Source organism: Halictus rubicundus, chromosome 8 (assembly GCF_050948215.1).
Source record: "Halictus rubicundus isolate RS-2024b chromosome 8, iyHalRubi1_principal, whole genome shotgun sequence".
Lineage (NCBI taxonomy): Eukaryota > Metazoa > Arthropoda > Insecta > Hymenoptera > Halictidae > Halictus > Halictus rubicundus.
In genome coordinates, this window is record NC_135156.1 from 15,408,907 (window position 1) to 15,435,111 (window position 26,205).

General features: G+C 43.4%; 2 protein-coding genes across 2 annotated transcripts in view; one reads left to right on the plus strand and one right to left on the minus strand.

Annotated features, from left to right (window-relative positions):
• Positions 1-26,205, minus strand: part of LOC143356689 (interleukin-1 receptor accessory protein-like 1-B) — a 236,287-nt gene that overhangs the window by 77,632 nt on the left and 132,450 nt on the right. Inside the window, exon 2 of the mRNA XM_076792587.1 lies at positions 388-569. Within this exon, the coding sequence (XP_076648702.1) occupies positions 388-569 (182 nt within the window). The remainder of the gene's footprint in view (positions 1-387; positions 570-26,205) is intronic.
• Positions 3,890-7,535, plus strand: LOC143356345 (52 kDa repressor of the inhibitor of the protein kinase-like). The gene is made up of 3 exons (XM_076791949.1): positions 3,890-3,932; positions 4,328-6,145; positions 6,337-7,535. The coding sequence occupies exons 1-3, from the start codon at positions 3,890-3,892 to the stop codon at positions 7,131-7,133; spliced, it is 2,658 nt and encodes an 885-aa protein (XP_076648064.1). The 3' UTR covers positions 7,134-7,535.

Below are 26,205 nucleotides of genomic sequence, written 5' to 3' on the forward strand. Positions count from 1 at the left end.
GTCTTTCGAATTCAAAAGGGTTAAGACAGCATCCCCTATAATACCTTTTAAATTTCTAGTTTCATTAATTAAATTACACTGATTTTGTAAGAAACTCTACGGTTGATATTCGGCACTTGACATGTTAATAATGCGATTTTCTCGACCGTGGTGGATTCAGTGTTAACGTATCAACGATGATGCCTTTATTAGTTTGCCCAGCCCGTGTAGTTTACTGGAAAGAGCCACGGAACAGGAAGAAATTGTATAAAAAGGACTACGGACTCGGAAAAGCGTCCGTGACTCGGAAAACCATGTGGTAAATTGCAATTTGGAATCGTAGACAGACATTTTCTAAAAGTGCTCGCCGCGGTCGACGTCACGGAGAAGACAAAGGTAGAAACTCACCGAGAACCGCAAGAGTGATGTCTCCTTCGAGGATGGTCGTGTCATTTCTGGCTCGGCAGGAGTACCTGCCCGCGTCCGAGGCCCTCACCTTCTGAGTGTAAATCGTCTGATTCGCGCTCTCAGGGTACAGGATGAAGTGGCTCTCGCCACCTGGCCAAGGATACGCTCTGTTGTCCTTGTACCTGGAACAAGAACAGGCGAAATGTTACAATCAACGTGTATTCGGTCACCTAGAAAATCTGAATGAAAACTTTTTCCCTGTTTCCCAACAGATTTAAGTAATCCAGTCAAAAACAAGAAGTATAGACTGCGGATTTTATGCATTTATGATAACAATTTTTCTCAAAATTTACAGATCAAATTCAGGACAGTGAGAACATTTAAAGAATTGAATTACACTCTTGTATCATTTCCAGTTTGTTGCAATTATTAAGAAGAGACATCAAATGTTTGCCACCGTAGCACGAAATCAGTGAAAACAAGTTTTATTTTGCATAAAAATCCGCAGTCCGGTCACGTACAATCAACGAACAATACCATTGTCGACGTATTCGTGGATTGGGCGTGGATCTTTTCGATCGGAATTGGATTTTGTGAATTAAGAGATAAGAATCGGCAGGTCGGTGACTGCTGTATAATTTCCATTCACAGCCTTCAGCCTTAAGGTCTTAAGCCTGTGACTAGACTTGTCAAATTTTATGTTCTGCATTATCTAAAATAAATATAATTCTGTGTTATCTAAGATAGAATATAGCTCAATTTGTAGATATTTTCCAGCGCGCGCTACTCTCGATTTCATCCAATGGCATAAAAATGCTTGGATTCCACGGCATGCGCATCGTCAATTTTTGGCCTACTTCTAACGCTTATTATACCAAATATCTGCATAATCTTGTCAGCTGATGACCAGCGCGCGCTTGATTGGACCTTCCTCTTTCGAACGAGCCCTTTACCAGCGACAAAATGTTCTGGTATAAGGACGAAAAGTTGAGGCACGTGAAACAATTTTTCGCCTATTTTTGTCGGTAACGTGGTCGCTCTACCTTATCGCGAATCTGCAGAGTCTTGGCTCAATTTTTCGCCTACTTCTAACGCTTATATTAGCAAATATCCGCATAATCTCGGCATCTCCTGACCAGCGTTTGCTAGATTGAACCTTCCTCTTCCAAATGAGCCCTTTCCCAGAGAAAAATATTCTCATGTAAGGGCGAAAAGTTGAGGCACGCGAAACCATTTTTCGCCTATTTTTGTCGGTAACGTGGTCGCTCTACCTTATCGCAAATCTACGGAATCTTGGCTCTTTTCTAAATATTCTGGAATTGTGCGGTATTGGAGTTCGTTTTCTCCCGGTTCGACTATCGGGAAGCACTTTCGAAAAATGGTGTCTGGCCAGGCCACGAAGGGCCCCCTTTCCGAAGCCGCTCCCTTGTTCCCCGGGAGGACAAAGGCGCTCGTTCGCCTCCCGGCTCGTTCACCTGTCTTCCGAGAAGCCTTTATTTGCGTTCAACAGCGCGAGCGCTATTGCTCTTGCTCGCGACCATATCCAAGGCTTACTCCTGCCGGATATACACGTATATTACGCGGAAGAGATTACGAGAGGAACGGGAAAGAGAGAGAGAGAGAGAGAGAGAGAGAGAGAGAGAGAGGTTCTCCTCTCGGAATCCGCTTTCCTACGACGGAGACGAAAAGCGAGGAACGCGCGTCCCGTTTCAAAGCGATGCTGATTCGATACATCTTCCGATATGCAACTGTACCTACTGCAGCTACGATTTCAGCTTTTGTCTCTTTGAACTCTGCGACTCGAACCCGTAGTGCCTACTGTCTTCGTTTACAGCTTGACTTTGCAGACGACTCGCCTTGCTTGTGTTCTAGAAACGTCGGTATTGTAAGTTCTTCTCACCAGAAAGCTTACAACGTCTTCGTTGATGCACGTAATAATTAGAGTGCGGGTTTTATGCATTCATGACAACAATGGATAGGCGTATTTTAAAACAGTAATAACATTAGAAAAGTTTTAAAATACTGTTACATTATTTTCAACCTACTAAACATATTAGGAGAGAAAAGAAATTTCTATTTCACTCCAGTCTGTTGCCACTCGGGTAGAAAATGTTTATTTTGCATAAATATCCGCGGTCTAGTAATAACAGACTCCGCATTATGATCACAGTTTTAACCCCTTGTACTACTATTTATTTTGTGATTATAATGACTAGAAATTCTTCATCGATCAGAATTTCACGGAAAAAGGAGATTAGTTTATATTTATCGCATGCCTACGTTTTCTCCAAAGCATATACACTACCGTTCAAAAGTATCCGGACACTCCGCGGTGAACACGTCGATGAATCTCGTATTTAATTTTAGCGTAGCATGGTAAGTTTTCCACATACGTAATTTTAAATTTAAAACCTTAGATATTTCATAAGAAACTAATAAAAATCGATTTCAGTCACTATTTTAGGCACTGAAATCACTTTTATGCAATGCTGATACATATTCCGCAAGTGTCCGGATCGAGCGGTATCGTATATCAATTACAACCAAATAGAATTTTATTTCGGAAATTAATACTCAGAATCTTCGCCACGAGTCTGACTCCATATCGTAGGGCAAGGGTTTAAAGAAAATCCCGAACACGTCCACACAGATCGGTCAGGATTCGCTCTTCCTGAAACCTAATCGGCCGTACACCGACTCAAAATCAATTCGAACCGGAAAACGAGTCACTCGCGATTAGAATACTTACAAGGGTTGGCTTCTGTACAGTCTGGATCTACGTACGATCGGTGCAATGCACTCGCCCTTGTACTGCCAACAACACAGCCGGAACGATAACAACGTGGCCGGCCACCACGTGTTACGCAAGAATATTAGTCGGAGACGTGCAGGTACGAGCGACCGATCGAACAAAGACAGAATCGATCGCGAACAGTGCCGACGAACTTTCCTGGAACGCTGCGGGACGCAACACCGTTGTTGCGACACACTCGGTCCGGTGTCCGAGGCTCGTGGAAATATCGCACGTGCCCATACAGTATAAAATAAAGCAATAGCTGTGCTCCGTCTCCTCCCTCTCCCTTCACCCCCCAACTACCACCGCCACCCCCTGGTAATCGGTTCCTCGAATGGAAAAGTCTGGCCGTCGTGAAATCGATTCGAAACGCGCCGCACAATCATCGCTGCACAGTCCTTCGTTTTTTCCTTGATCGGAGAACAATTGATGGCGCAATGTCTAGGTCCCCCTATGTCACGTCGATCTTCCTTTTTTTTATCCGGACAATTAACCGAAAGAAACATCTCTGCCGGCCAAGAGTATTCCCGTTTTATGTATTTCTCATAAGCAACGGCGGATCCAGGGGGGTGGTCATGGGGGTCATGACCACCCCCTGAGCTGGTTCCAGGACTTTGGTGGACCACTAATTGAACATAATGATTTTATTTATATATTTTGTCACCATACAGATTTTATGTAATTACATAAAAAAAAAAAAAAAAAAATATGAAACCCGGTCGCCTAGGACCGCACCACGGCCGGCGGACCGGTGAGATAAAAAGACGATCGGAGTTTGTAATAAACAAAAGAAGGTGGCCCTGTGCCGGCGACCCGCGACGGTCAACGGGCGACAGTCAGTCTTTATAGCGTGGCTGAAAGCGAAAGACGTGTTCGGTTAATTTTTAGTTATTCCTACACCTTTATAAGTATTCTTAAAAATTGTAGCTGCAAATTCATTAATTTCAAGAAATGGTAAGTAATCAGTTTCTGTAAAACTACCTATATTATTATGTTTTTATGTACTTATAACTCATATGTTTACAAAAGTTTGTTGTCTGATGTGGGGTGTGAAATTTGCATGGTTTTGCTTTGTTTGTGAGGTAATGCGCCTGCGCCACCAGCCTGTACTATAGCGAATATATATTTAATATGTATTTGCAACAGTCTGTTGTCTGTTGTGGGGTGTGAAATTTGCATGGATTTGCTTGCAGGGTGATTCTAAGGGAAAAGGAGATGGTAGTGGTGGATTGAAACATTCATTAAAAAAAATAGATTCATTTTTCCCAAAGAAACCAAGGCTTGAGATTGCTTACTCGAAAAATTCACCTACAACAACTACAGATGAAAATAATTGTATTGCCGATGCTTCTGCTTCTACAGCTACATTGCCTACATTAACCATAGATGAAGAAAAAACATGCTCTCCTGTTACTAACGATATTCAGCCTACAATATGTACATCGACTTCTGATTCTGATCAGATAAAGACTTCACTTTCTCAACCAAAGTTTGCTTCAGATATTGCTTGTTATATAGGGGAAAATATAAATGATTCAACTAAAGCTATGTTGCTTGAAAAGCATTGGCAGCCTCCCCCTAATTATACTTTTCCGCATTGTGTTGTTAATAAAAAAGGAAAACAAACAAAAAAATATGCTCAGAAGTCTCACCTTGACAAGTTTCACTGGCTTGTTTTGTCGCATAAAGACCAGGGTCTTTACTGCAAGTACTGTGCTTTGTTTGTCGTAGCTCCTGGAGGTGGTGTACAGACAAAAACACCTTTATGTCGACTCGTAAAAGAACCATTAAAAGCTTTCGGTAATTTGCTAGGTGAAAATGGTCTTCTGCTAACACACCAGCGAAACAAATACCACGAATTAGCTGTCCAAGCAGGGAAGAACTTTTTATTGAGTTTTCATAAACCGGAAATTAACATAATGAACCAAGTAAATAGTCAAAGACTGAAACAAATAAATGAAAATAGAGAACGTTTGCGACCAATCGTAAAAACTATAATATTTTGTGGCCATCAAAATATATCGTTACGTGGCCATCGCGACGATGGTAAATTGCTGAACTATGACAGCGTAGTAGCCGATGAAGGGAATTTTAGAGCCCTTTTAAAATTCCGTATTGATTCTGGCGATATTGCATTGCAGCAACATTTAGAATCTTCAAAATCCAACGCCACGTACATCAGCAAGACTGTACAAAATGAGTTGATAGATGTTTGCGCAGAAATCATCCAGGAAAACATTTTACAGAATGTGCGGGAAGCTAAATATTTTTCAATTTTGTTCGATGAAACAACAGATATATCACATATCTCACAGCTGAGCCTATCATTCCGATATTTGCATGATGGCGTTATTAAGGAACATTTTGTGACTTTTTGTGATACCTACGATGTTCTTAGACGTGAAGACAACAATTCAGGTGACATAGAGCCTCGATTGACAGGTGTAGCTTTGGCGAAAATCGTTGAAAATCTGTGTACCAAATTTAACTTAGATTTATCTTGGTGTGTGGGTATTGGAACTGACAGCTGCTCGGTTATGGCATCAGATACAAAAGGTGCAGTGCAAGAATTGATGAAAATAGCCATTCATGCTAAACGTTGCCCGTGCAACAACCATGTGCTCAATAACTCATTGGCAAGATCATCCAAAGTAGTTTCCTGTCGCAATACATCTGGCACAATGAGAAAAGTTGTGGCATTTGCCAATGCATCCGCTAAGAGGCATGAAATTTTTAAAATAGAACTCGGAGCTGCCATGCAAGGTATTTGTGAGACACGTTGGGTAGAGAGGCATGATGGGCATCTTCAATTTCAAGGAGACAACTTAGTCAAAATTTGTAGCGCTTTGGAGAAGATTTCTGCTTGGCAAGACAATAAAACTGCCAATGATGCGCATTGCTTGCTGCAAACATTGCGCAGTTCTGACTTTATTATATCCTCCATCTGTTTAAGTGATGTATTAGGTGGGTACTTCCCTAAATTATTTTATTTCTTATTGTTTGGCAAATGAACTTATACGAGTATACTAAACCTACTTTAAAATTATGTTGTTGTTTTGTTAATATTTTATGCTACGAGTACATACCGTTTATATTAAGTTATAAATTCTTAGTTTATGCACTACAGTCACAGTCACTTACTTTTTATTTTTCAGGTACTACTGTATCTTTAAGCAGAATACTGCAATCGAACTCAATTGATTTAAAAAAAGCTACGGACGCTATTAATGATACTTTAAGTGTTTTACAAAATAAAAGAGAAAATGTGGACGTAATCTACCGACAGCTTTTTGAAGAGGCTAAAGAAGTAGCTGAGCAGCTAGATGTAGAAATTAAATGCCCCAGAATAGTATCAAAACAAATACATAGGGCCAATAACCAACCTGCTCAATCTGCTGAAGAGTATTTCCGCAGAGCTATATACATCCCTCTTCTAGATTCAATAATAAGTGATCTCCAGGACCGCCTGTCTCCTGATGTACTTAATTTGTTTCAGCTAAGCGTTTTCATGCCAAAAAGCGAATGTAGTAATGAAGACATTGAAACTGTGAAACAACTAGCTACCGACTATACATTATTACTAGATAACACTCCATTTTCTGTCATTGTAAATGAATATCGGCTGTGGATGGTGAAGTGGCAGGCGTGGCAGCGGAGCCAGGACATACCGCAGTCGATTTCTGATCTTATTTTAAATTGTGACATCGATATGTATCCTAATATAAGAAAATTTTTATGTATTATGGCTACACTACCTGTCAGTGTAGCGACAGCAGAAAGGTCTTTCTCTACGTTGCGCAGAATTAAATCGTGGCTAAGATCTTCAATGGTTGAAGATCGCCTAACCGGACTGGCACTTCTCCACATTCATAAAAACGTACCCATTGACGTAAATGACGTAATAACGCGTTTCGGGAGAAGACGTAAAAGAAAAATTGATTTTGTTATTTAAATATATGTATTTTGTCTGTTTCTATTTTGTTTGTTGGAAACCCTTGTCGTACCACCTCTTCACTTTTGCGGAGTTTTGCGTCATACCCCTCGACATACCTCTAGCTGTTATGACAAATCATTCACCACGGTTATGGAATATAAATAGGCTGCCTCATTCCGTGCGTGATAGTGCTTCTCTGAATGTCTTCAAGAGAAGATGGCAATATGTACGTGTATATGTACAAGTTATTATGTGTTAAGTTTTTCAAGTGTACAATAAAGAATAAATATTTTTAAGTACAGTACTTACGTACATTAATAAAATACCTACTTTTTACTTGTATCTATTGTTATCAAAATTAAATTATAAGTTCTTGACTTGACCACGACTATGTGACCCCCCCCTGGCGCCAAAGCTGGATCCGCCCTTGCTCATAAGCGAGACTGATGTGTCCTTTGTAATAACAACAGAATAACAGAATTTTTCTGAATGTATTTACTTTGATTTCTTGTATCGGGTTCGCTTTATTTGAATATAGATAAAAATAGGACAGTGTTTACTCGATGTGTGACTATGTATTCTCTAGAGGCCTCGGTTCATGGCCCCCTCGCGGGGTATATATAGTTGTGGGACTTTTATCGGCTAGGCATTTTGGGACATACATTCAGAAAACACTGTACTGCTGGTCTTGCTGTTAGGTTAGCCGATTGTCAATTAAAGTTGAGTGGATGCGAGTGAAAATAGTGACACAATTATTAAAGACAACCTTGGTCGTGGAATTAAAATTTATTCACAATTGTGGTTTGAGGGGGACTCTGCAAGACGTAGTCGTGAATTACATAGTTGTGGTAGAAGATTTGAGCACTGGAAAAGTAGTTGCAAGTGCAACCTTGGTCGTGGAATTAAAATGATTAAAGACAAGGAATTTTCTATTTGGTGTCAGTTTTTCGTGATTGGTGAAGACAATTTTTCGACGGAGAGGAATATCAGAGTTGATATAGCAATCGACATAGTTTGTGACGAGCTTGCTAGATCAGGACCGATACCGATCCCCTAAAGATCGATATCAGCAAACCTTTCTCTTTCTCTCTCTTCTGGGTCTGTTTCTGCTCGAGGACCAAGAAGATCGCATGAAAAGGGCTCTCTCTCTCTCTCTCTCTTTCTGTTTCGAGGGAAAATATTGGGAGAAACGTCCCGCACCATCGACGACTGATTTCTCAGCAAACAGAGAGTTAAACGACGAAATCACCGCGAAGCAATCGCGATCGATGGGCGCGAGAGATCTTCTCGGAACGAACACTCTCGTGTATTTTCGCCGGACCGCGAGGACCGAATTAATTAACTTCCTACAGTCGGTTATTAAAATGAGCAAGAAAGATGAACCGTGGGAAGAACGTCCGAGCCCTGGACACCGGAAAAATTGTTCGGGATGTTTGGGAAAGCGACGCGAAGCTGAAGAGATTTCGAGTCTTCGTAATTAAAACATTTTATTTTCAGAAGAAGTTTAAACAGATTTTTAACATTGCTGACACGTTCGTGTTATTATTATTTTCTTTTTTGGCTACAGTCTTCGTAATTAAAAAAGTTTGTTTAGCCCGACTAGTTTTATACAATTTAAACAGAGACTGTACAGAGTGAATTTTGAAAATTGCTGATACGTTCGTGTCGGTACCATTTGTTTGGGCGACAGTCTTCGTAATTAGACGATGTCATCGAATCTAGCCTTCTTCGCGAAACGTGGAAAGAGACTGCGGAATGAATTTTTAAAATGGCGAACTTTTAACTGCCACAACTATTTCTAGCGACGACAGTCCTGGTAGTTTGAAGATTTTACTTAGCCCGACTCGCTTTTTTAAATTTCAGAAAGAGACTGCAGAATGAATTTTTCAAATGGTTACTCTTTGGTTGCCACCGCTGTTAGTATCTATAACGGTCTTCGTAACGGAAAGATTTTATTCTGATTCGGTTTGTCGTCATTTAAAGAGAGAGAGTGTGTAGAATGTATCTCTAAAATAGTGAATTTTTCATCAATGAATGAACGAATCAATGAAGCATTACATAGAATTTCATCTAATTGCAGTCCCGAGCAATTTACGCGTTCGTTTAAATGTGCATAACTTTCGATATGCACACTGTCGACGCAGATACAAATTCCATTACAAAGCTCTCGATAGGTAAAGTGGCGGGCACGAAACGATATTGCAGCCAAAAATATGGCACTTAATACGGCAATTAATAATTAAACTTGAATTTCGCAGAAAACAGAATCGAGTAATGAAATTTCGCTTTAGAACGCGATGGCCGCCGTTAAAATATGAGAGCTGCAGTTGACCGACCGAAGAATCTCGAATGAATTTATTCGAAAATCTGACCACGTTCTATTCGCTCCGCTATATTTACCATTCTCCGGAAAATGGTTAGAAAAAAAGAAAAAACCATAACCAAACATTACGGAATACTCCTTGTCGAAGAAATGAAAAATCTCGAGCGCAGAGGTGATAAATTTTGATCGCGAAGAAATAACGGAGCTCCGCGGAAATACAGACAAATGTTGCCATTTTACGGTCCCGCTCGATCGTCGGGTGCCGAGCGTTACCGAAAGAAAACAGCGAATGTTAATAGATTACATATTGGCAGAAGGTCGCGGCGTAATAATATAATAATAATAATATCCGCGTCTGTCGGTATCTGCTCGGAAAATTTATATTTCAACAGGCGACACGGCCGCACGGTTTTATAGGTTACAGAAACCAATATTTTAAATCAGTTTAATGGACGCCGGTTGCGGTATCGCTAAACGGACCCGTGGATATCAATGGGAGAGCAGCCTGCTGTAATATACATCAAAAATATCTATCCTCGGTGCCGGGGTAAACTTCCATTATGTCTTTCCCACTGACTAATAGCCTGTCAACTTCGAAATCCGGATTAATCGGGACCGTGGAATCCTGAACTCGCTCTGCGACCATCTTTGTGTCCACATCGCTGAAAAACAATTCGTTTTTCGAATCCTCACCGGAGGATTCTTGCATTTAGAATTCTAATTTCGCCTGAAGATAAGGGCGCTATATTTTAAAAGAGTTTTTCTTTGGTAATCTTTGCCTGTATCACTATCTCCAATTTGATAGAAGTGACTGTTAATATCAACATCTATTGATAGATTGCAGATATTATACAATTATTGTGGCAAAAACGAGTAGCTGTAGTGTGAAACGAAAATTGGTAATGCAATTTGAAAGGATGCAACGAAATTTGTAATAGTTCTATTCGTAATGGAATTTGATTACGAGATAATTTCAAATCGAACAGATTAAAAATATCCACAGACGGTCGAGAAAGTCTCCGTGCACGCTTCGAAGCGGAACAACTTTTTCAAAGTGAGTTCAAACGATGTGAGATTTTTAAGATATTAAAAGAAGTAATTCACTAGCTGGTGTACAAAAAGAAAATTTTGGAAAAATTGCAATTAGAATTTCAGAAGAAATGTTACAATTTATATTTCACCACTTTTTCACGTGGGTCGCTATATTGACAATTTAAAAAATGAATTTTTAAAATCTACTTTCTCGACCGACGGTATTATATTCAGCTTTTAGCAGAATGAATAAAGAGAGAAAGAAATTGCCAAGCGGTTCTCGCTGAACGCAACGTTTGTTTTGCATGAAAGTCCAACCGGTGATTAAACGGCAGAGAGTAATTCGGGCATCGGATAAAAACGCGAAACCGCGATAAAACATTGGCGGCAGCCTCGCGAAACAATTAGAGGAAATCATCGGGTCGCGGGGACGGGCACGGGGAGGTGGGGGTCGTTTAATGGTTTACATTTGTTCCGGCTGATTACCGCAGTCCTTTCTCGCTCAGGGCGTCTAGCTTCCCGGGCAACTTTCCTTAATCGACTGCGACTGGAAATTAATTACGAACCGTTCCGCTCGGCGCGCGCGCCCAGAGCCCGGGGAAAATGAATCGGCGCGAATTAATGGAGGGCAACCCGGCGCCGCGACTCTCTTCGGAAAACCATGGTCTCTCCGGCGAGCGTGGAAACTCCGTCGCCCATGGGTTTTCCGAACGGAATCGAGAGAGAGAGACCGCGCCGGATCGAATTTTTCAAAGGGAAACTCGAAATGAGCCACCGTCGAGATATCTTGCATTGCGGTCGTAAGAAAAGGAAAATCGCGCGCGCTATCTTTCCCGTGGTTCGTCCTTTTAATATCCCGCAAGAGGAATGCCGGGAAAAAGGACGAATGCCGGAAAGGATTTCTCCTCCGCGTCCTCTTCCCTTCTCGTCGAAGGAAAGTCGATACACACCCGCTGCTGTTTTTCTTTAATTCTTAATGCCAGCCGACCATGAGAGCACCTCCTTTTCCCAAATCATCGATCTTCCCAGGCGTTCTTGGTCGATGACACAACATGGAGGAACGTTACTTGTTGTTATGCCATTGTTGCTAGGATTACGCGAGAGTCTGTAGAATTTCGATTCTGAAGGTGTATCGGTGTATTTACGCGATTTTATTTCCATTTTTAATGCTCTCCGACTCGAGCGGATCCGTTTCCCAAATAACAAAAGAAAATCGATCTCCTGAGCACATTTCGTGGAGGAACATGATTTTATGGTTGCGGTATTGCTGCGAGCATTGCCCGGTAGTGTCTTGGAAACCTGTAAAACTGCGATGCTCGATTTGTATTTACGCGATTTTATTATCATTTGTTTCTACTGTGTCCGACTGACAGAAACGTCCTAATACAGTTAACCGTTAGCACTCGACTGTAAGGCGCCAGTAAAAATTGGTGTATCGTTATTCAAAATATTTTTTACATTATTAAATTTTTATGTATTTAATAAATTACTATACCAGACTGAACGATCTTAAGAACCACCTAAATGAAATTTTTAGGAAACAGGTATTTGACAAAATTAAAAGGAATTATATACAAAAATGTCATAATGAAGGAGCGGATTTTGAGTGGCACAAATTTCCAAGTCCAGTAGATCGTCAAATTCAAACTTCAATTTCTAGAATCAGAATTGGGCACTCAGAAATAACCCATTCATTTTTGTTAAATAAGAAAGAAAATACGATCTGCGATATATGTAATGTACCAATTAACATAAACCACCTAATAATAGAATGCAAAAAATATGAGAATAAATGGAAAAATGCTAAGTTGCCTAGATCCTTACCCATTCTGTTAAGTTCTAAGGAGTATATCGCCGGTCTTGCCAAGTATATCAAGGATACAAATATGTATAATATATTGTAAGAAAATGTACCGTGTTGCTAATGACCTTCGATGTTGAAGCAACATTAAACAATTAAATTATATATATATATATATAAACATTTCAGTACTGCACGAATAAATTGCGCCATTTTCGTATGTATAACACGACAAAAAAATATATAGAAGGGTAATTTTCTAGGTTGGAAGAAATGTTTTGTTTTGGAGTTAAAATAGCTTCGAGCGCAAAGGGTTAACAACAGGAGCAGCAAACAATTTTGTCCACCGATCGCAAGTTGGACGCGCGCAGCGCGGCTGAGAGCTGCTTTAATATGAATTATCGAAGGATCCGTTTGGTCCAGCGGCTCGATGTTAATAAAAATGGCAGCCGGTGGCCATAAAGGGCTAAAAACATGGCCCGATCGTAGACTTTCTTTGTGAACAGCCGGGCATAGTTACCGTGGCCCGGGTAAAACGGCTCGGAGAGATTTTCTCGCGGCTCCGATCGCTTATCGGCTTTAATTAACGCCGAGCACCTGGAACAGCTGCTCGTTGGCTCTCGCAAATAAAAGAGCGCAATCACCGGGGTCCGACCTCCTCTCCCTCTCTCTCTCTCTCTCTCTCTCTCTCTCTCTCTCTCTCTCTCTCTCTCTCTTGCATTTACCCTCCCTCTTGTAAACACCCTGCCTACTTTTCATCAGGTTTAATTAGTTACCTGTAATCGAGGCCCCAATTTCCGCCGGGAATCGGGGCAAAATCGCAGCACAGCGACCCGACGCGATTCGATGTCGATCATTCTGACCGATATCCGTCGATCAGAATTACGGTGATCTCGATGGCGGACGGTTGATCGACGCGTGGAGGGTTCGCTGTTTCGGTCTCGTCGCACGCGAAAAACACGAACCGCGGGAATAAATTCGCAAACGGGCCGCGTTTATCGCGATTCCGGTCGCCGCGACGCTGGAATTGCGATCGTTGATCCCGGGACAACCGGGTGCTTTATGGGGTCGGGAATCTGCTGGGAAATTCCTCCTCGAACATTGCGTTCGAACCGTAAAAATTATTTGCTAACACTGACGACCATCGTCCGCTTCAAACGCGTTCCCATATTTAACCCCTTGCCGTACTTCGACGAGTCTGGCTCGTCATGAGAATTTCGGACCAAACGTAAACATTAACATTGCGAGTCCGCCTCGCATTCAGAAGTTCGAACCAAACATGAATTGGCGCTTGGGCCCGAATTTTTCCGAGCTAAAAGGTACGGCAAGGGGTTAACAATAAATATTGCCAATAAGCTTCAGGCTGCAGGATCTCTCCATTTAATTTGTGTGCCAAAGGGTTAACGGGTAATTCTCCTAATCCGAAATTTCAACTTGAAGAATACTTCTCGCGCGTGAACCACGAAAGATATTTAAACAGTTGTTACACGAACAACTCCCGTGCACAATAAACATCTGCATACGTTCGAATAATTTTTTTCCTCGAGTGAGACGACGGCAGAAATTTTACGAATACATGTAAACTCGTCGGTACAAATAAAATCGAGTTACACGAAGGAAGGTATGTGAAATCAATGGTGAATTTTTATAGAATTCGAACGTGCGTTACGCGTGAAATTAGATCGCGCGTTAGGTCCCTTTTGCTCGGCTTCGTTTCGTCCGCCATCGATTGGAACCGTTAGCGGAAGAAATGAAACTCCGTTCCAATTTTCATTAACCAAGTTTGTCGGCGAGAGCGAGGATTCGCTGAGTCAGTCCGCTGTTTTATGGGATTGCCGGGTTGCGTTTCGAATCTCCTGTGGGAGGATTTTCCCGCGAAATTTCCAGTCCTGGGCGGAAGCCGGGGTTTTCCGATGGCGAGGTTTCCGCGCCGGAAACGCGTCATCCTGGCCCGTAGAATTTGTTCGGCAAGTGGAACTGCCGGCTGAAATCGGCCGCGAACAGCCCCAGGAAACTTTTGACTCGGTCGTTCCACTTCGAACGAGAGTTATACGGAATTTATAGAAATGTTTTTGCCGTGCGAAAAATCAACCGAGTTTCGAACGAGACTGCCCCCCCCCCCCGGCCTTTCACGAAATGTTCGACAAATTAAATGTTACAGTCTGCACCGTGAAACGGACAATCGAAAACAGTGCTTATTCTTGCAATTTTAAAGAACGACGTGCACGAACAATTATTCCTAGAATTTAAAGACGGTCTTCAACACTTTGCGTGCCGCGTGTACAGTGAACCCGCTTAGCGGAGAAGCTGCGAGAAGCTGCAAGCTCTTCAATAAAAATGTAAATTGAAGGGAGAAGTTTTTAATTTAAAACTGCAGAGTGTAAATATACAGCAAAAAGTTCTGCGGTCGATTTAAAAGTGAGAAAAAGTAAACTGTATGGTCGAATAAGACCAGAACGCTGCATCCGGGACGAAGATAAATTCCCCGAAAACTAAAAATCGCTTTCGGATCTAAGGAGCCATTAACCGTTCCATGGGCGATCAGAATAAATGGATCAGACGCTGCGACATTAAAAAGTTCCATGATAGAAGGGAAAAAGAAGAAGTAGAAGAAGCGTGTCTCCGGTGTCGTATCGCGGCGGCGGCGGCTGCATTCGTAATAACGATAACAATAATTGTTATCGCGATCGTCGTGAAATTCTGGCGCGGTGCCGGCTGCGGAAGGAAAAAATCCCCGGGAAAACCGGAGCGGAATGGGCCTTAATGGCGGCCATTTAGACGCCGGGGAACGTTCATCGACAGGGCCGGGCACACGAAGGACGAAAGCGAACCGGTCCCCGAGGATTTTCCCGCCGACACAATCCCTTTTCCTGCTGAAAATCCGCGCGGCCGTGCGAAGCGGGTTGCATACCGCTTTGGGAGCGACATAGGCGTCAGCCTCGGCAGCTATTCTAATGCTTCCGATAGCAGCATGCTTCCAGGGGTTCTTTAACGGCGCCACCACCCCCGGGGATTTTATGCTGTCTGGAATCATTTCGACGTCCTTATGGTTCCCCACGATTTTAACTGTGACAACACTATTTTTCCTCTTTGACGTTTTTCCTTCCCAGCGTTCTCTAATTTATTCCCTTTGTGAACGTTCCGATAAAAATCCTATTAAATATTATCGAATTATTGCTTCGCTGGACGCTCTTTCGATGTTGTCACTCTTCAGGTTTATCTACTCTATATTTTCTCTACAATAATCCACAGAGTGGATTTTTTCATGGAAAATAAAAATTGTCTGGATTAATTTGTAAGCCACGTATTTCTTGTCTTAATTATTCTAAACAGGCGAAAATAATACAGTAGCTTCTTTAAATTCTTTAACCCCTTAACGCACAATTTTTTTGAAAAAAAACAGGCCAAAAAAAAATCAATTTTTAATATACTGCGCTTTTGTTCCATGGAAAAAGGCTATATTTTATTCTTGAATAAATAAATGTTATAGCTTACAGTCCCATGTAAATGATAAATATCAATAAAACGATTTTTTTTACTTTGCTTTCACATTGTAATTTTCTCGATTATATTCGAGTGTGAAAAATTATAGCAGCATAAAATACAACGCCGCTCGAACTATCTCGAGTGTGCACAGTTTGGCCTGTTGAGCGCGCTCGAATTAACTCGAGCGTACAAATTAAGGGGTTAATTGTTTTTTCTATTTCGAATTCACGTTCGTGCCACGTGTATTTCGTTCACGTTATACAAAGTCTGATATGTTTTACACTTTTTACGATACTTTTCAGCCTTTCAAATTAATTGGAGGCCTCCGTGCATTTATGGTTGATGCATATTGTACTGTGGTAAGGTTTAAAGAACGAAAAAAAGGGTTTCTAGGACGTTACGACCGACGATTTCCGAGAATCGAGCGCGACACGAGATGCAGTTGCAACACGCACGACCTTCGAGTCGACTCTCGCCTGGAATCGCCTCGATTCCTCGAAACACTGACGTCGATTGCGTCATCGGCTCGCCCAATTTCCCGATCCGTCTTACAGTCGCGTTTGGGATCATGCCATTTCGCTGAATGCAACCTTTCTCTTTCAGTCTCTTCGCGGTAACTGTTGCACTTTCAATTCCTTGAGATTCTAGAATGGCATTCGTCTTTTTTAGCTAGATAAAATTTCCTCGGGTCACCAAGGTCCGCGATAGGCGGTGTCGTTTATGTCCGTATAGCGAAACTTCACTTTTGAATTTCTTTTCTGCTAATATTTATTTTTTCCCCGCTAATTAAAACATTTGACGTCCCAACGATTACACATTAAAATGGAGACTTCGGTGCATATTCTACAATATTTTCAGATTTCTCGAAAGCCTAGAACAGTGAAAAAAATTGGTTGTGGACGTAAACAAATTGGCCGCGGAAGATGTAAAATATAAGCTCTCCCACGGAAGGAAAATATAGCCTAATCGCTCTTCACCGTCGTTTGTCTCGAATGAAAATGCACTGTCTGACGATTGCTGACTGTTTCCACTGAATTTTGGTCAGCATCTCCCATGTTCTGCAGTTGTTTATGGCCCAAAATGATTGATCGACCATCGACTGATATAATCTAGGTCTATTTTAACCAGGATTACTGGACTGCGGATTTCCATCGCAAATAAAAATCGTTCGCATTAATTGCAGGACGTGGGAACCAACTAGGAATAAATTTCTCTCTTCGGTGGTTTTATCGAGCTGGAAACAGCGTATCGATGCTGTTAAATTCTTGTTATATTTTTATCATTTCGAATCACGCCCATCCATTTTTCCCATAAATATATAAAATCCACGGTCTAAGGATTATATTGCAGGTAGCCTGCGGATTTTATGCAATTACGGCAAAAACGAGTTGGTGCAATTTCGTAAGTAAAGAAATAAAATAAAATAAATTAAAGCAATAAAAGAACAGTCTAAGGACGTCGACGCGTAATTTTCAATTTATTAAGATCGTTAAAGGAAGCGAGAAATTTCAATGTACCTTCTGCTTCTTGCGGACAATTTTTATTTTCCATAATGATCCGCAGTCTAATGATGGGAATGATCCCAAGAGATTCCAACTTGTTTGGCCGTTAGTTTTAATTGTTTAATCGCTAAATGAGAGTGACTTCAAACCCACGGACGAGTCCCCCGTTCGATACGTTTCTGTGCTCGGGACGCGGAAACAATCGAAGGCCCGTCACTGCTCGACCTCGAAGCTGACCCAGGGTGAACTCTGGACGTTTTTAACGGGACGAAAATCCGTGTCGGTCAGACGGAAGACCCGTTCCGCTCGATATCAGACGCATCCGCGGTCGGCGATTTTAATAACCGTCGTTTCGACGTCGATTCCAGATTCGTCGATTCCGGCCGAATGGAATTACCATTCCCACCACCCCCGTCGATCCCGCGACTTCCGCCCCCACCCTCCCTTTTTTTCTCTATCACGAGAGATCGCTAGCGAACGGGGGAGATTATTCAACGACACTCTGAAAAACCGTTTCCATGGAAAAACCGGGTCGAGGGGACAAACCGCGAACCAATACCATCCCCGCTTTAACCAACCGTGGCCGGCGAGCTGGACCGATCATATTTTTTACCATGATTCTCGTCGTCGTTCCTATTAACCCCTCCACTGCTCATTATTGTCCATTTCGTGTCGCTATGCTTGCAATTAAACGCGATCTTCGATCTTCGCGTATGCGATCGACGAGAACGTCTGTAGAAACGTCGAACAATTTTTTCCGGCAACGAAACTACCGGAGGCTTGAAGACTGAAGCTTCCGCTTTACAACGAGATCTTGAAAATCGATCTACGATTTTTGCTAGTCGTTTTACGGGAACAAAAACGGGGAACAAGTTCGATCGTGAGAAGCGTCCATCTGGTTTGCGGTGCACTTTTCGTTCAAACTTTCAACCTACGTTGATGAGAAAGAAAAAATCGTGGATCGATTTTTGTGATCTCGTTGCAAAGAGGAAGCTTCGATCTTCAAATCTACGGTGGATTCAGTGACGACAAAAATTTTCCAATGTCTTCGTAAACGTTCAAAGTCTGACGACGTGACTTCAATTTCCCAGCCGCTACGCTGCGGATTTTATTTATGACAAAAACGGGTAGGTACAAATAATTTACAACGATGAAAAGATTGAGAGCATTACGATGGATCGATGTATTATCTCTGGCGTGCTAGAATCGATGCACAAAATTTCGATTTCGCATAAACGTTCGCAGAGCGATCGTGGAAAACCGTTCTCGAGGAGATTTGCACAGCGGATGATTGCATGGCAAAAAGACAACAGGCCGGCCCGTCGATTTCGCGATGAATAGTAATCGAGTATCGAAATTACATGACAGCGGATCGAGGAACGCGCAGGTACGCACAAGTGGGCGTGTGTAGGTGTGTATAGTTGGCGTGTCGCGTTTTCTGCCAATGATTTCCATAATCGGGGCAGTAAATCGCGGCGATAATGACGCGGCGATCGAGCCGTCAGAAGCGTTTCCGCGTCTCCGTGCCGTGCAATTTCCGAATATCCTAGCGACCCCCCCCCCCCTGTGCCCGTAATATCATAGACGCATGCAAGCTGATATTCAGCACGGTAGATTTAATATCGTCCCGCGTATTTACTTGTCAAGCACCCGCTGCCTGTGCTTTCTATCGGCTTCGTTTACTTGGAAATTGAGCGCGTTCGACCTGTCGGCCACGTCCTGAACCCAAATGACAACCATTTTTAAAGCGATCCCCGCGAAATTCTTGAGCTGATCGATCGTTAAGGGGGCCGGCAGGCATTTGGCCTTGACTGTCACGCTATGTTATCCTGTGCCTTTTTCCTAGACATTTTACGTCTTAAATAAATAAGTAATCCGTTAAAAATGCATACCACCGTGTTTGTACATGTCTTTGCTACGTCTGTACAGAGCCTTTTTTTTCGATACGAACACTAAATCTCCCGAAATTAAGAGAATCTTTCAGCGGCAGCCATCTTGTGACGTCATACCTGCTTCAGAATTCGAATTTTCTGCCGAACATTACAAATTACTCCACGATGAGGTAGAAATTCGCAATTTGGGCTCCATACAGACGTAGATTGGACTTTCAGGAAACACAATTGACCACTTCTAAACTGCTCATTGCAATATTGAAGCGGCAGTTTGTCTAGATTTTGACCCTTGCATACGTCTATGGATTTCAAACCATGCCGGCCCGGCCGATAAGGTAGAGTGATCACGTTACCGACAAAAATAGGCGAAAAATGGTTTCACGTGCCTCAACTTTTCGTCCTTATACAAGAACATTTTGTCGCTGGTAAAGGGCTCGTTCGAAAGAGGAAGGTCCAATCCAGCGCGCGCTGGTCATCAGCTGACGAGATTATGCGGATATTTGCTAATATAAGCGTTAGAAGTAGGCCAAAAATCCTCGACTGCGGTATACAGTGATTTCTCTATGTATGTCGCCAAGGCCTCGGTGATAAACGTCGCAGAATTATCCCCACTGCCGCGAAGCTCAAGTAACCTCGGACGCCGAGGAGTGTAAACGTAACACGGCTCGAGTATGTCTCCTGTACGATACAAGATCCATGTTGTCGACATATATCGAGAATTCACTGTAAAATTAACGGGACCAGTCCAGGATCGTTCAAACAATGAACCTATTAACTCTCTATGCTAAAAGCCCCGTAAAAGAAAGCAAAAATTCGTCGATAAATCACCACCGTCGGGGGGTTCAATTAATTCGATCAATTCCGTCCAATTCGTTCTTCGGTGCACAAATTAAACGATCAAACAGCAGAAGAACGCTATTGCGGGGGACAGTGGAGTGGCCTAAGCAATCGGTTCGACCAGTCGCAGCCCCGGAAATCGGGTGATCGTAACGAAATGGCAAATAGCTTCGAAAACGCGACTTCCGAGTGCCGATAGATAGAAAGAGGAGCTTTCGACGGTGTGTCCGCTCGTAAATTTCCTCGGTATCCTGGTTCTCTGATCTCTCTCTCTCTCTCTCTCTCTCTCTCTCTCTCTCTCTCTCTCTCTCTCTCTCTCTCTCTCTCTCTCTTTCTGCTCGGGTCCTGTCAATAATTCGAGAAATTCGCCAGGCGAATCGTGTTTCTTTCTCTTCTTTCCTCGTTGGAACCAATGCCTCTTCTTTCGAGGGACGAAAGTATTGCGCCCCCGGGGGTAACCGTGTTACCGCCTCGAAATAATATTTACGTTCGAGGATCCGCCGCGCATTTTCACGGTCCGCCGATCGATCGACGGGAATTCCTTCCGTCGGAATGACGGAGATCCAATTTTGCCCGAACCGGAAGTTCTGCACTCTACGAAAGAGACGGAAGCGTTTCCGCGCGCTCTTGCCCCCTCCTCCCCCTCACCGCTTCCGGTTAAACAGCGCTTCCGCTCTTCTCGCACTTTGTTTCGGCCTATCGGGCCTTTCGTACCCTTTTTTCCCCGATCCGTTTTGTTTCTGGCTTCGATACCCGGCGCCAATTGCAGCTATTTGTTTGCCAAATCGATCAACCCCTTGTACCAATTGTTCCTGCGTTTAAATGAACTGGACTGCGGATTTTGTGCACTCATGACAAGTACCAAATGCGCACGATTTCGAACAGGGGAAACATTATGGGGATTCAGGGGCGTCGGTGTTTCTCAATTTTTGAACGTTATTCAAAGAAGGGAATAACTTCTCATTTGGCTGCTGTTGTTCAGAATCGATGCAGAAAATTTTGTGTAACGATCCGCAGGTTGATCTATCTTATCTTTATGCAAAAGAAAAATTGTCTAATTGCGGAAGGCAAGAGTCAAGGATACGAGGACCTCTCGTTTTTCCAATCGTTTTAGTAAATTAAAAATAACGTATTAATGTTCCGCGAATCTTCCGTGTGATTTGAATTACATCTACCGAATTTCATCATAAATGTCTAAAGCTCCGCAGTCTGGTGATGAAAAATTCATCGTTCCTAATAGATTGCTATCCGAAAGAAAAAATTCATATTAATCGCAGGCCTGCATTTAATTCGACGCTTACATCGTGACAAGACTCCTCGGCGAATATTAAATCTTCTTCAATCTCTGGTGACGGGAAATCTGTATCAAGAACGATTTCATTTTTGTAAGAAAATCGCACACAGACACCACTATCGATCAGCGTAAAATTGCCACATTTGCTAACGACTAGGGCGCCGGGGCAATTTAAAATAGTAAAAACGTTACCAAAATTTAAGGAGGTCGATGTATCGCCTTCGACCTCTCAAGAAGAAGAACACGAATGTCCAACAATTTTTATTTAGCTAACTGCGGAGTTTAATTTTAAATATCCCTCACGGTCGCGGAATTAAAATCAATGACGAGTATTCACGTCGAACGCAGGCCAAATTCCGCTGTTACAAATTTCACGGAAAAAGTAAAGCAAATTGAAAAGGAATTACATTTTTATTCGATAAGAAATTAACAATTCGTTAACGTCGACCGCACCGCGATAGAGATTTGGTCCGACGTGTATACACAACGCGCTTAACTGATTAAATAAATTGTACAAAATCACAAAATTTTATTTTGATTCGAAGAGGATGCAAGGACAATCCGGGACGAGTTTATACGTCGCGATAAATGCGCCAGAGAAGCCCAAGTATTTGCAGGTCTCCGAAATGACGACTGGCGAGAATATTGGGGGGGGGGGATGAAGGTGGATCCGCAGTGGATCAGAAAAATGGCACAAGGGGAGCGCGCAGGTGGGTTTCGCTAGAGATAGAGAAAAGTGGCGCAACGATAGCGCTTGGTGTATTAGACCGGAGAAATTGCAGTTGCCGAGGCCGAAGCCGCGATAAATTTTCCAGTTGCTGCGCGCCGACAGATATAATAAGGGCAAGGTTCCAGGAGACGACAATCGAATTCCCGGGGGAGCCGTTCCCTGGAAAAGGGAGGCGTCTAGGCGCAGCTCGCGAAAACCTAGAAAGAGAGAGAGAGAGAGAGAGAGAGAGAGAGAGAGAGAGAGAGAGTTTCGCGGTCGAGCCCGCGTGTTAACCGTGAAATGACGCCGTTCCAGGAACCCACTCCTAATGTCTACGATTCGGGGAACGGTCTCGAGCCGTTGGAGCGGATCCATCGATCGCACCTGCCGCCCCCGCCTTATTATATTTATACGAGATACTATCCAGGCCGACTGCGAGACACCAACCAGGCCACCGCCGACCATACTCGATGCCCCTGAACGAGTTTGCATCGCGAGAACCTGGAGGAATTCCGCGACTTCCGAACTTTCAAGGGGGCATTCCGTGCTTCTCGAGGCCGTTTCTGCTCGGTCTTACGGATTTTTTTCCGGAAAAATTACCGAACCTTCCGCGCTGGGATTTTGCACGCATATTCGTCGCTGTCCGAAGTACCCGTGCGATTTTTTCCAAGTAAAAATAATCAAAATTACACGAGCTGTATATATTTTTTTCTCTACCGTACAATCCTACATCGCAAATTCTCCGGCTGTATCAAAATCGAACGGAGAAAATTCACTATTGGCCATTCAAAAGAACAATATTCCCTGCGTGTACCATTTCTTCAAACCCTACAATTTTTATTCGCAACAACATTCTTCGAACAAATGAAGTTATTTCGCAGGAGACACGCAGCACATATTGGCCCTTTCGGGGAAGAATGTGGGCAAGCTAACTAACATCAGGGCCGCGAATCTAATTGCTCAAGTTGGACACTGACCAGTTTAACCGCGTAACGAAACATTCCGTACGTCTTGTTAATTTTTGCCAGTGATTCAGAATTGAAGGCTCGCGTTGATCTACTCTTCTCGGGGGAAATGGTTTTCAATATTTTCCGGGGGAATCGGCGAAGGGTTTGACAATGCCGCGAATCGAATAAGGAAGGTACGCGTACCTTACCCGGGAATAAGCTAACGGGATTTACGAGATGGCTGGGTGCACAGAATCGATCGAGCGAGGAGACAAAGCGCGCGGCGCGGCGGTTCATTAGCGCGAACCGATTAATAAACGGGCGGCCGCGAAATTACGAAAATATCGGCGTCGGTGATCGGTGTTTGTCCTGCGCTACTCCGGTCGTTAGAACAAGGATTTACGGCCCGGGGGCCAGGGATATAATTACGCCTCGGGACCCGGGGCTCGGAAGCGACACGCTCGAAAATCGGAGCAATTAAAGAGGAGCGGCCCCGGCAATTATTCCGCAGGGGAGGGGGTCGATCGGTTAATGCACGATAAAATACAAAATCGCGGGGCGGGAGGGTCGGTCGCGCCGTTAGGGCAGCGAAAGTAATTAAATGCGCGTCCTGAAATAAAAAAACAAACTGTGTCCGAGAAAAGCCTTCTCGACTTACTTCGAGTCGTTCCCGGCGAGTTAATTAATCTCCCGTGAAATCCGGAAAAAACCCGATTCGGTTCGGGGTTCGACGTTGTCCAGGAGAAATCTGGTTTCTCCCTCGGGATGACCCGGGGCTCTGAAATCCGTGTTTTCCCAGGTCACCGTCGTCGTCGGGTGTCTTTATTAAAAATCCGTATTCAAGGTCGGCTCGTAAGAAAAGCTCGTAAAACCACGAACCCGCGTGCGCGCGGCTTTAATAAAGGAATTTCTGATACGGGCAAACAATCGCTCCTCTTTCGCGCCGGTAAGCGGTTTCTTCGGGGACCACGGGAGCCGGCCGGGCCATTGTTCCCTTATGGTCGCCGAGTTCATTAATACAGTCGGCGGGGAAAGTATTTGTCGACGTTCGCCCCGTTCCGGTCGATTTTTGTCGCAATAACTATTTCACTCGGCGAACCTCCTCGCGGAGGGCGTTGCTCAATGGCGATTCACAGCGTCGAAGCTTGAAAAAGAATTTTCAAAGGGTATTCATATTGTCGAATATTTCATAACAGGCTGTATTTTTCGCAAAATGTTTCGCAATGATTTTTTTATAGAATTTCCAAAAGGTATTCACGCGGTAAAATATTTTATAGCGACCTGTGTTTGTCACAAAATCATTGACAATGTCGAGTAATGTCATTCCCATTGTCGAGTAATTTTTAAGCGACTGTACGCTGCGCAGACCGTTCGGCGATGTTTTTAATAAATTTCCGAAAGGTATTCGCGTCGTGAAATATTTCACAGTAAGCTGTGTTAAATAGTTGACGATGTTTCATAAACAATTTTCGATCGGCATTCCTGTTGCCAAATATTTTTTAAGCAAAAGGTTCGACAATTTTTTAAACAATCTCCTACTCAAGAATAATTCAATTTTATTAGGGCAATGTCTACGAAAATAATTTAATTTCATTAAAATGCCATACCGATGAAAGTAATTCACCTTTATTGCAATCTTGCCGGACAAACGTAATATTGATTTATTAAACTAGCTCCGACGCAATAATACAATTTTATTGAAGTCGCACCGACAAAAGCATCTTAATCTTGTTCAAATAATACCGGAAAATAATTCACTTTTATTAAAACATTACCAAACAGATCGCACCAACGGTGATTTAACCCTTTGCACTCGGCGCTATTCTCATTGTAAAACTAAATTTTTCTTCCGTCTTAGAATATTTTCATTTTATTCGTACGAAACGGATCCGATTTCCACATATAATGTTTAAATGTTTAACACTTTATTAAACACAAATTTCGTAATGTAACAAATATTTTGTAACATTTTTCGCAATTTCATTGAAATAATGCCACAACAGTTTCTATGTAGTGGTGCTTCAGAGTCACCACTCGAGTGCAAAGGGTTAATTTCGTGAAATTATCAGGCGCTGACATAATCGTGCCAAGAAAACTGATATAATCAAGTACTGACGGACAACTTTCCTTAACTAACCACTAACAAAAACCGTTTCATCGAAGCGACAGCCAAAAACAAAATTTCCTCTCGCTGAACCGTCACCGCGAGCCGCGGCTGAAGCAGCCGAGAGCCCATACATAGCTTTTAAAAATAATATGACAAAAAGGTACGGCTCCGGAGGGATGCGGAACGGTACCTTCCCGTTCCCGTAAATGGCGGCTATCGATTCCGCGACGCATTTCCAGCGAACAAGGAAGAAATAGCATAGTTCTGTATCTCGGCGACAGGCTGGAGCCCCGTCGAAGCCGTTTCACCGTGTCCCAGGATTTCCGAATCGCTCCCTAGAAGAAAAGCTGTCGGCTGTTTCGCTCCGGGGGACCAAAGCGGAATAAAGTAATCCTTAATGCAGCGGATAAGAGACTCCGTCGAGAGGGGTGGTTACAGGGTGGAGGGGTGGGTGGTTGAAGAAAGACGAACGAAGAAGCAGAATAAGAAAAGGGTGGGGGGAGGGGCGGGCGAGCCTTTTAGGCGACCGTCCCGCGGATCCACGGGGATCAAAGGGACCGAGGATCCACGGGAACTATCCTCCCCTCCCCCCTCCGCCCCGCACGGAAAATGATCTCTCACCGATTTCTAGGTCCTCGGGTAGGGGACCGGTCGGCATCGCGATCGTGAATCAGGAGAATCTCCCCGGAGGAGAGAAAGGAAATCTTTCGCGCGACTCGATTTCCCGCGCCACGTAAATCCACTTTCTCGCTGGCTGCCGTCGAGATCAAAGCTCGATCCGATCCGGTAGTCCGACCAGCTCAAAGGACCAGCGAAGCCTGTGTGTGTGCGTGTGTGTGTGTGTGTTTCGTCTCGAATCGATTGGAGACCAAAGCTCGGTACCGACCGATGCAACGCGAATCGCGGAAACGGTGCCAACTCGATCGCGAAACTCGCGGAGCTTTGACATTAAGCTGTTAAGGGAGTCGGATAGATCCTTTATGATCTGGTTGAGGTTCGTTAATGAGCCCCGGTGATCCGTTCTGCCGAGCAACGCGAGAACAGCTGGGTTAGCTTCGTCTGAGACGGCGGTAGCCACGAATTGCCCTGCGGGGCAGCGGCGTGACGCTGGCGGAGCCGAGAGCTGCTAGGCCACGCCTACTGAACTCTGGAGACTGGAT

Excerpts from the sequence above, each read along its gene's own strand:
- LOC143356345 (XM_076791949.1), top strand. The coding sequence starts at position 3,890 with ATGAAACCCGGTCGCCTAGGACCGCACCACGGCCGGCGGACCG. Across the intron at positions 3,933-4,327 it reads GCACCACGGCCGGCGGACCG|TCTGTTGTCTGTTGTGGGGT; the intron begins GTGAGATAAAAA and ends TATTTGCAACAG. Across the intron at positions 6,146-6,336 it reads CTGTTTAAGTGATGTATTAG|GTACTACTGTATCTTTAAGC; the intron begins GTGGGTACTTCC and ends TTTATTTTTCAG.